This window comes from Equus asinus, chromosome 27 (assembly GCF_041296235.1).
Source record: "Equus asinus isolate D_3611 breed Donkey chromosome 27, EquAss-T2T_v2, whole genome shotgun sequence".
Lineage (NCBI taxonomy): Eukaryota > Metazoa > Chordata > Mammalia > Perissodactyla > Equidae > Equus > Equus asinus.
This window is the reverse complement of record NC_091816.1, coordinates 12,573,576-12,583,690: the sequence shown is the minus strand read 5'-3', so window position 1 is coordinate 12,583,690 and position 10,115 is coordinate 12,573,576. Positions and strand designations below refer to the sequence as shown.

Genomic DNA, 10,115 nt, shown 5'->3' with positions numbered 1-10,115 from the left:
AAACTCAAAGCAACTTCAAACGAGAAAGTTCCCTAAAATGAGTAAGGTTAGGCTTTTAATGTACATGAAATTTATTTGAAGAGGCGTTCCTCAATGGAGAACACCTGGATCTTGATTGGAAGTGCTTTCATGAAAGGATTTACAGAAGACATCTTGAGCTTAATTTCTCCAAGGGAAATTATTGTTTAAGGAACAGAAAACGCAACTTAACCAAAATAACATTGATAAACTTATATGAAATTTTGTAAAAGACAAATATAATTTTGTAACTTTTAAAAAACTTCAGTGATGGTTTCACTTAACAAGGGAAGGACTATATTATTTTCATAAATGAGCCAACTTACAAAGTGTACTCACTGTATTACTCATTGTATTACTTCTTAGTTATAAAAGGCTGATGAGTTTTTAAAATAATTTCATACCAAAAAAGCTGACAAAAAATTTTGTGAGAATAATTTTTTAGGTGGGACAAACATTACGGTGAATGGTCATACATAAATCTGGTTGACTGTGGGGATAAAAATTAGAGATCTTTCCATATAGATTAAAAAGTAGATTTATTCTCCCAAAAACAATTTATTTATTCTCTTATTTTTTCATAAAATTAGAATTTTTCTTTCAATTAACAGGCAAAGTATTACCCCAGAAATAAAGATATTCTAAAACATTCATAGACTTAACCACATTCTCTCTCTTTTTGATTAAAGAAAACCTGAAATTATTTTGTAGGACATTTACTATTTGCCGGTTTTCATAAAATGGAATCCTGTAGCTATAAAAATATACAGTAGAAATATCTTGGGGGAGAGGTTGTGATTTAGTAAATACTGCGTTTGTTCAAGATACTCACAGAGAAGCAAGTCCAGTGTTCACATGGCTCTGTTCTCTAAACTTCATTTTCTGATGTCAGACATGATTTAATAACTAAGTGAGGCAAAATTATTGTAGCTTACACTCTTTATATAATAAAGAACCATAGTAGTATGGAAATGTCATGTCAGTTGTCGGACCCACCAGATTAGATTGATGGGTTTGACCATCTCCTATTTGAGATCAATGATTGTTGCGTGAGGAAACTTAATAGATTTATTTTGATGTTTTCTTCTTAAATTTAAGGTTACCCAAGGGTGAGGCAAAATAGCAAAGTCAGAAAGCAAATTTGCACACTGCCTTAATATTGAGTTTCTCTCTGGCTTAGAAGAAACAGCCTCTGGCCTCCTGAGGACAGCGGCTGCACTTGCCCAATGCTGTGATCCCCAGTGCAGACGCGAAAATTAAAAATCCAATAAAACCACGGCACGGGGCCATCTATTATGCCCTTCTGGTATGTGACATCAGTTTGTCCTGGGAAGTTTCAATTTGATTTTTTTCTCCTTATTTTCATACATGTGGAGTGGAACGTTCACTTTAAATATCAGCATACAGGAATGGCCTTTTTGGTGTCCTTTGCATTGCAATAAAGGTTTGGAAGGCATACTTGCTTCCATGCAAATGTTATCTCGCGGCTCAACCAGATGATAAAACTTTATTAATAAACATTAAAATAGACAAAGGCACTCAGCACATTTTTGGTCTTCTCAACTTACTTATTTCCATGGCTGACAGGTCTAGTTTTTATAGATGTAATCTAAACTTGATTTTAGAAGCCAAGCCAACTAGATTCAAATTCCTAAAGATACCACAAATCTGGAGCACAAATGAAAAAATTAACACACGGTAAGATCTACTTTTAGTTGACATGAGGGCACAGTAGAACTCATCTGCTTTCTGAAAAGTAACTGAGAATCCAAACTAATATGTATTTACACATATAAACCAGTTTATTAGATTGTCAGCGATACTTTGAGACAAATTCAAGTTATTTTATTTTACTTCATATAAACAGAGGAAGGGAGAAAAGTTTTAAACTTCAAGCTTTGTTCAGCATGTGTGCAGTTAGCATCCACAAAAGCACCATCGGAAATGGAAGAATTAGCACCACAGAATTTGAGGACCTAACTGTTAACATGCATCACTGAAGAACTTGGAACATGAAAACTGAAGTAGGACGTGGTATGGTCTATTATAAACAATACAAGGCAACGTATGACTGGTTTTCATATGGTACAATACAATCACCAATCAATGAGAACCTCTGAAGTACAATACAGGACAAAACCACTTTGTACCCTGTTAACACTAAAGCAGTTACAGATTTAAAAACGTGTTTCTTGTGAGAGGCAGTGGGTTGAAATGGTCCCTCCTCCTCAATTTTTAAATTCAGAGTTATATAGTTACATGATCTCTTAAGAAAGTATTTTCAAATCTATGTCTCTCTACCTCAATGCTGACAAATGGTCTTTTGAAAACTGAAAGGCTCGATCAGTTAAAAAACAAAACAAAACAAAACAAAACAAAACTCCTGATAGAGTCAAGAAGTACTCCAGTGTGGTGGAAGATATTCCACATAAGATCAGTTTGAAAAGGATGCCAATGGTGTTGACACTTGTCTTCCCTTCCATGGAGGAATGTCAAGTGCAGAAGCCTCGTATTCATGATGAACTGCGGTTCATTTCCTTCACCGAATGCCTTTATTCTGAAGTGTAACATAAGGGATTTATTCCTTATTCCTCAACTGTTTTTGGAGTGTCATAGGGCTGTTCCTTATGCTGGATTTGACAACAGTGAAAAAGGTTGATATTCTCTCTGGATTTAGGGTAATTTGTGAGCTAAAGAAAAAATATTAATTTAAATTTAGCATTTATGAAATTTTAAAGGGAGTTTCACTATTTTCACAGTACATACCCATAATGAACATCATTGAAAACCTTTCTGTTAGAAAACATGTAACAAACCCTCAATTTTAAGTTGTGTCTAGGCCAATTTTGGCATAGTAGAAGATACTGTATAAGAAATGTGCAATAATAGATAGATACAGGTATATTCGGATCTCAATGCATTGATGACGAGGAAAAAATATTTTTACTCACCAAGAGAAGAATATACCTTGAAGCATCTATGCAGACACATGAATCAATCATGTATCTGCCCAACTTCTAATTCTGGAATAGTGATAACAGGGTCATTCAGGAAAAAGTACTCAATTACAGGATGGCAGCAATTTTATGTTGTACATATTTAACAGCAAAACATTTTTGAAAATAGAATCAGTACTATATGGTAAGGTTACAATTCACCATTTCTATACTTGTAACACATGCGTTTATTTGTTATCTGTTTTTAAAAATCCCACTAGGACCAACATCTTTCAGAATAACAATGTAACATTAAACAAAACCTTCTAAGGAAAATATTTAGCATCACAGAGATCTGAGAAAAGTCTGTTACTCAGCATCACAAAATACTCAATAGATCTACATTTAAGATTGTTCATGCCATGACATTAACACACCTTTGGGTTATTATATCTTATTTAAAAAAGAAAACAAAGAAACAAAGGAAAGAATTGACAAGGAATTTATCTTTAGTCTCTCGTGGGTAAGAGCAAACCTCGAAAAAACTTGACTCCTTTCTGTACCACGTAATGAAGACTGCATCTATGAAGCAACATTTACAATTCATAAGACATTTAAAACTAGTGATAGAAAAATGGTCACTGGAGAGAAAGAATGAAAAATAAATAGAATTATAGAAATATGTTTTTGATTTAAGTGAACTGTCCCCAAACAAAAAAGAAAGCAGTTTGTTCGCTTTGCAATAGTCTTCTGTTGAAAAACATTCTTGGAAAAAAGTTAGCCTAACCTTATAAATGTCAGAAAGATGTAAGGTTTCACTTGAGGAAAAAAATTTAACTTTTGAAAAAAATTATCCTATGCTTTTTCTGCTGAACCAAATCCACCGTATCAATTAACTACTAATTTTCTGAAGAGGAAACAGCTATACACAGCAGCACATCCATGTTACTGATTTACCAGGCAAGGCTGACTTGAGCACAGAAGAAACAAAACTGATTTCGTAATGTTTTAGGGTTACATTAAAAAAACTCAACCAAAACAAAACTGAGTTATGGCAGGCTGGCTTAGTAGTTTTGATTGCCCTTATATTTGACCAACATTTCAACACAGGTAGTACCAATTAAAAACAAGATTTAAAACATAAAAGCTGCCTAAAAATTGCTCAATGAAAAAGCCTTCACATCTTACAACATTTTAACCTCAAATGATTGTGCATTAACTTAGGGACTAACAGTTTTGCCATTATCACATACACTTTTGTTACACTTGAGTTTTATTTGTGTATTGTTCATTGGTTAAATTGTGTAATGCAATTTTCTATTAAGTTAAAATAGTTTGAATTATTACATTATATTATAAGAAGCTTCAGAAAAACACATAAGTAGGATAAATGTATAAAAGGATAAAGAATATTTTTTGGGATTTTAGGCAAATTCTATACGGACAAATAGCTAGTTCAAGGTAATAAAGTGCCTTCATTTCCAGGTAATTAATTTTTCACTAAAATACTTTAAGGCTTTATAAGAAACAACATTATGAGAAGTTTGATAGCTTGTGGGGTTATACTATTAGCATTCTTTCATAGTCTGTATTTCATTTAATCTTTTAATCCATATTAGGTAATTTTAAATAATTAACAGCTTAAAATAATCAAATCTGAATTATAAATTTTGAATTTATTTTATGAGGAAAGGGAAAGACGTATAATTTCTAAACGCTGTGATTTGTACATAAGACTCACATGTGGCTTGTGAACAATCCAGTTTATGTCATAATATACAGTAGCCAATGTCCCTCAAAAAATTCAACAGGATATTTAATCCCATGGCAAACAGGGCCATCATTTCATTCATTCCTATATTCTGTTGTCTTTACATTTAAAATGATTGTGCAGCCTTAAATGAAAAAGGCATAGAAAAATCTAAGATGAATTCTTCAATTACAGGCACAATGAATATTTTTTATTGCAATATCTTATGCATAATCCATATTGATGACAACATCTAATGTTAAAGTATTTATACTTGTTTTCATTTTGCTTCTACTACCCATGGATGTATCACAGTAAAATACTGGTAACCTAACAGAAGTATATATAATAGCCATAATCATACAGAATTCTATTTCTTCTCGTCATTTCTCTTTGGAGGATATGGGGGTATTATAAGCACAGCTGTGTACTTAGTTGTCTCGGCAGCTCCAGATTTTAAGAGAAATTATGACTATAAGGACATCAACTACTCAATTGATTATAACCAATAAAAACTAAAATGTTCGAATATTCTTTTGCAGAAATTTAGTTATTTTTATCAAAAAATTGCTAAAGTCAGGCACCAGATTAAATGGCCATGGTACCTAAAATGCTTTTCTAATTACCACTGAATTAATGTAAAATGTTGCTTAAATTAAAGGTTTTTGAGATTAGATGGAGGAGAAAAGCTAAACTTCATGGCAAAGAAGCAAAAGTTGAAGTTAAATGTTCTACATAATTAGAAAAACAAGAACTACCAGTAGGAAAAAAGTGCTAGCCTTCAAATTGGGTTTGGTTTTGCATCTAAAGCCTAGTAAGAGTAATTCCTGGGAATTAAAAAACAAATTAAAGTGGCATAAACCTTTATAATTGCACATTCCTTTATCAAAGTGGCACAAGTTACCAATATTTTAAAAATGCACACAATGCTACTTTTCAAAATCTAAGTATAAAGAAAGTTTTACCTTTTTCATAATAGTATAGTACAGTTTCACAAACTTAGCACAAGTATAAGTAGGAAGATGAATTATAACTTTCTAGAAACAGTATAGTGTGTTTTAAAAAAATAACTGTTAAGAACCTTTGTCATTATGAAGATTCAAATCCAAGTATAGCCAAAGCATTCCCATAAAATCTGAAAAGATCATAAAGAGTTTATTTAGGTGAATTTTGGTAATACTCTGCCACGCAATGCACAGACATGATATGCCCTTTTTTTAAACATTGGTTTAGTTATCTTGTTTTTATCTGACTACCTATTATACTTAGTCTCTTCAATCACCGAGGTGACAATATATGTAATAACCGAGTTTTGAAAACAATATTAAACACTAAGATTTCTAGCCTTGATTGTTCATTCCTATTAAGCACAGCAAAAATGTTTGATGTATGGGTTATTAATTTTCATGCTCCTATCTCTTTATTCTAAAGAGAAATGCTAAATGGAAATGTACAGAGATAATAAGGACAAAAGGACATTAGAGACCAAAGCACCAACATTTGGGAACAAATAAAATAATAACCAACTGCGTGGAAGTTCTCCATATTATTAAATTTGGTAAATCAGGGGAAGACAATAAAACATGAAGATCCCTCTACCTTGTAATAATTTTATTAATATATATTTTTAAACAAATGGCATGCACATAAAGTCAAATTTTTAATATTTTTGTTGTTTGGGTGTGATGAAGTTAAACTAGAGAGCTGTCTCATTATACACTGAGACCAAAAAACTTATATTGTTCATAGGAGGGAGAGACGTAAGGTCATGATTCTCAATGACAGGTCATCTGTCTTCTATTATGCCACGGGCTGAACGCTGTGGCGTAGTGTCTCACTTAATCAGGGTGAAAAATGCTGCTAAAATCATAACAGTGCAAATGTTAAAACTAGGATTAGTTCATAGTCATGGAATGTTAAATGACAAAAAAGAACCTGTTCCTTTTCCTGCAGTTTGAGAATCTTAATCTTGGTGTAAGAATGACCACATAAAAACGTACGAAAGAAATGCCCAATTCTATAAACTCTTCATCTTCCGAAGCTGTAGAATGAGATATAAATTGGCATCCTAGTCCTCTGAGAGAAATAACAAACTTAAAAAACATAAGTAAAATCAGAAAGGATCAGGCACGATAAATCACTAATAAAAACTCTCCCAAACCCAACATACCGATAGGTTAATCACAGAAAGGATAGATATTCATCCTACATAATTTAAACAACTTTCTTGTAGTTTCTGAGCATGAGAATATAATCCCTTGTTGGTAAATAATAATCTTGGATAGTGGCATCATTTAAAAATTGTTAAGAGAAATACTTCAAATAAACATTGAATTGCAGAATATTCTTAGAAGCTGTAGATGTGTGGAGACTTCACACTATATGTGATATTCAAACTATATTTAGCTCATGTAATACCCCAAATAATACAAAATTCCACCATCTCTCTTGCTAATACACACAGGTATTTTCTTGACTTTGCAAACGTGAGGCATTGTATTTACCTAACGTATCTTTTCCCTGGCAGCACTTCTATAGTGACGACAAAAATAACCGAACATACCTAGAAGAGCCGTTCCTACCCCATAATTCAAGCTTGTTTTCTATTATTCAGCTCTTTTATAGTACTTTTCATTTCCAAAATGCCCCACAATTAGTTATAATAGTTATTTCTCATTGTATCCCCATGAGGAAGGCCAAGTTAATAAATTGCTTGTGCAGCAGCGTTGCTACACATGGTTTTTAGAGATCTGACGCATCTGCTCTGCTCTGCAGGCAGTTATCGAGCACTGCCCTCTGCTATGTATCTATAACATATGCTCCTTGGGGCCAAAGGCTGGATCTGGTCTGCTGTACATCCAGACCTAGCACAGTGTTTAGCTCATGCTGTATACAAAATAAATATCTGGTGACTTAATGAATGAGAAATGGGACTGAAAAAACAGAACAAAGAACGTCAACATGCTGCCCCTATTCCTCCCCCCACAATTGAAAAGCTATGCTTGCCCATTCTTGCTTCTCAGCTACAAAAGAGTAGGTAGTATTACTCGTCTTAAATAAGAGTAGTATTACTCTCAAATCACTGTGGCAAACGCCTATGGTATGCGTCCTCCAGAGTATCAATGACACAATTGACTGTTATACCACTACTCCTAAAACTTTCAATTAATCACTTTTCTTTCTGCAAAGTATTAAAATAAAAGTTGTGCTTCTGCATATGATGGACTATTCTTTTCTCAAGTTAATTCAGGCATAAAGAATCATGGAAATAATCCTCACAGGTGCAATCATTAGCATGAGTATGGAGAGTATCAGAAGGGATGGAAAGACAGTGACACATACACAGCAAAAGGAACTGGGAACCAGTGATTCTCCAGTGTTTTGGAAATTCATGCAGGAAAGCTAAGATCCTTGAAAAGATAGGGGTTTCAGTGAACTAGGTGAATGCTGAGGTTAAACCAGATGATGTCAAAAGTGTCTTCCAGCTCTAAAATTCCATGTTGTTCTAACTGGTTCCTCCTCTGACACGATGGGAATCTGCACAGTATTTAAAATATTTTATTTTTAAGAAAAAAGAATAAACTTGTGAATTTTGACATTCTGGAACTCAAACAACTGCGAGTATTGAAAGTTTTCTTTAAAACACCATTATCCCTTCTTTTGCAACAATACCATGTAAAGCCTTTTAAATCCTGAATAAATCGACTTAAATTATGTCAATATAGTGTGGATATGATAATACTTTATATCGTCAGCAAAAGTAGTAGCTAGGGGTTTGCTCCTACTCCCACTACTTTATGTGGCCATGCCCCCTGAAGAAGAGGTCTTAACAATGAAGTACAATTCATGACTTCATTTCCAATTCCGAAGAGAGAAAGCTGAAATTATTCCTTGTAAAAATTAGAGGCATGGTTTTAAATCACATCAGCAGAAAAACAAACGGTATTAAGTTTGAATCTCTAAGTTGCTGTACATATATTAATAAAAGCACTATTAATTAGAATATTTTGACTGAGAAGTAAGAAAAACATTATTAATTCCAAAACTAGGAAGCAAAAACGTAATTTTTATTAGCCAGAACCATAAATACATGGGCAGAGAAAGATGATTTCCTATCAGCTTTAATTTCTGCTAAGCTAGGACTTTTCAAAATCCTTCAAACAGTGTGTACTTACTGGGAAATCAGGGTTATAATCCTTTATTTCACAACCTAAGACCTGTTTACCCTTCTAACATTAAACTGGTATCATTACTCATACTCAAATGGGAACAAGGGCCATATTCTCATTTTTCCAGATGGCAACAAACATTATTAACAGTTAATTAAAATTAATTACAACAACTAAAATGATGATGAACTGCTTAGAGAACCCATGCATACTGCTTAAAAGCAGTTAGCCAACTTTATAGTTTAGAACATATATCCTGGAGGCTTAGTATGATAGCACTGCACGTCCTCCTTACGGGTTAAATTACACTAATGAGATTTTCTTGGTAATTGAAATGTAAACTGCCTTTTTACGAGAAATAAGACTTAGGCCAAATTCTACACTAAAGTAGGTCATGTTAAAGAGAAGTTTCATTTCAGTATTTTTGGAATTATCAGAATGAAATATGAACGTGGTAAAATAATTTAGGAACCATAAGGAGAAAAATAAGCCAGCCCTGATGGGCTAGTGGTTAAGGTTCGGCGCTCTCACCACGGCAGCCCGGGTTCGTTTCCCAGTCAGGGAACCACACCACCATCTGTCGGCTGTCATTCTGTGGCATGTTCCTGTGATGCTGAAAGCTATGCCACTGAGATTTCAATTACCAGCAGGGACACACATGGTGGACAGGTTTCAGTGGAGCTTCCAGACCAGACAGACTAGGAAGAAGGACCAGGCACCTGCACTTCCAAAAACTTGGCCATGAAAACCCTGTGAACAGCAGCGGAGCACTGCCTGACACAGCGCCGGAAGATGAGAGGTTAGGGCAAAAAGATGGGGCAGGGTTCCGCTCTGCTGTCCACAGGCGTACTCCAGGGTCACTAGGAGTCGGAATTGACTCAACGGGCACTGACAACCACAACAAGGAGAAAAATAACTATGAGATGGGAGAAGAAAGTCTATGTGTTTAGTGGTAGGCAGAAAGGCAGAAATAAGAAAATAAATGGATGTCAATGACCTAAAGCTTTATTAATATTCTCTCAGTAAACTGGCAGAACATTTCACCTGAGTGTCTTCCTTCTCCTGTAGGACTGAGAAAAGCACGGTAGCACTATATGTGGTTATGCTTTCCCTTGCCGAATAGTTGCATAAACACTGAAAATGTCTGTTGTGATGCTGCTGGTATGTGACTCAGTGGTTCTTCAGCTCCTTATTTTAGAACCTTAAAGGTGGAGACGGTAAGGATTGAGATGGACTAGCCAA

General features: G+C 34.3%; 1 protein-coding gene across 1 annotated transcript in view; it reads right to left on the bottom strand.

Annotated features, from left to right (window-relative positions):
* Positions 1-619: 619 nt before the first annotated feature.
* PURG (purine rich element binding protein G) overlaps positions 620-10,115 on the bottom strand; it is a 35,519-nt gene continuing 26,023 nt past the window's right edge. The window contains exon 3 of the mRNA XM_044760582.2: positions 620-2,708. Coding sequence (XP_044616517.1) covers positions 2,604-2,708 — 105 coding nt within the window. The 3' untranslated portion in view covers positions 620-2,603. The remainder of the gene's footprint in view (positions 2,709-10,115) is intronic.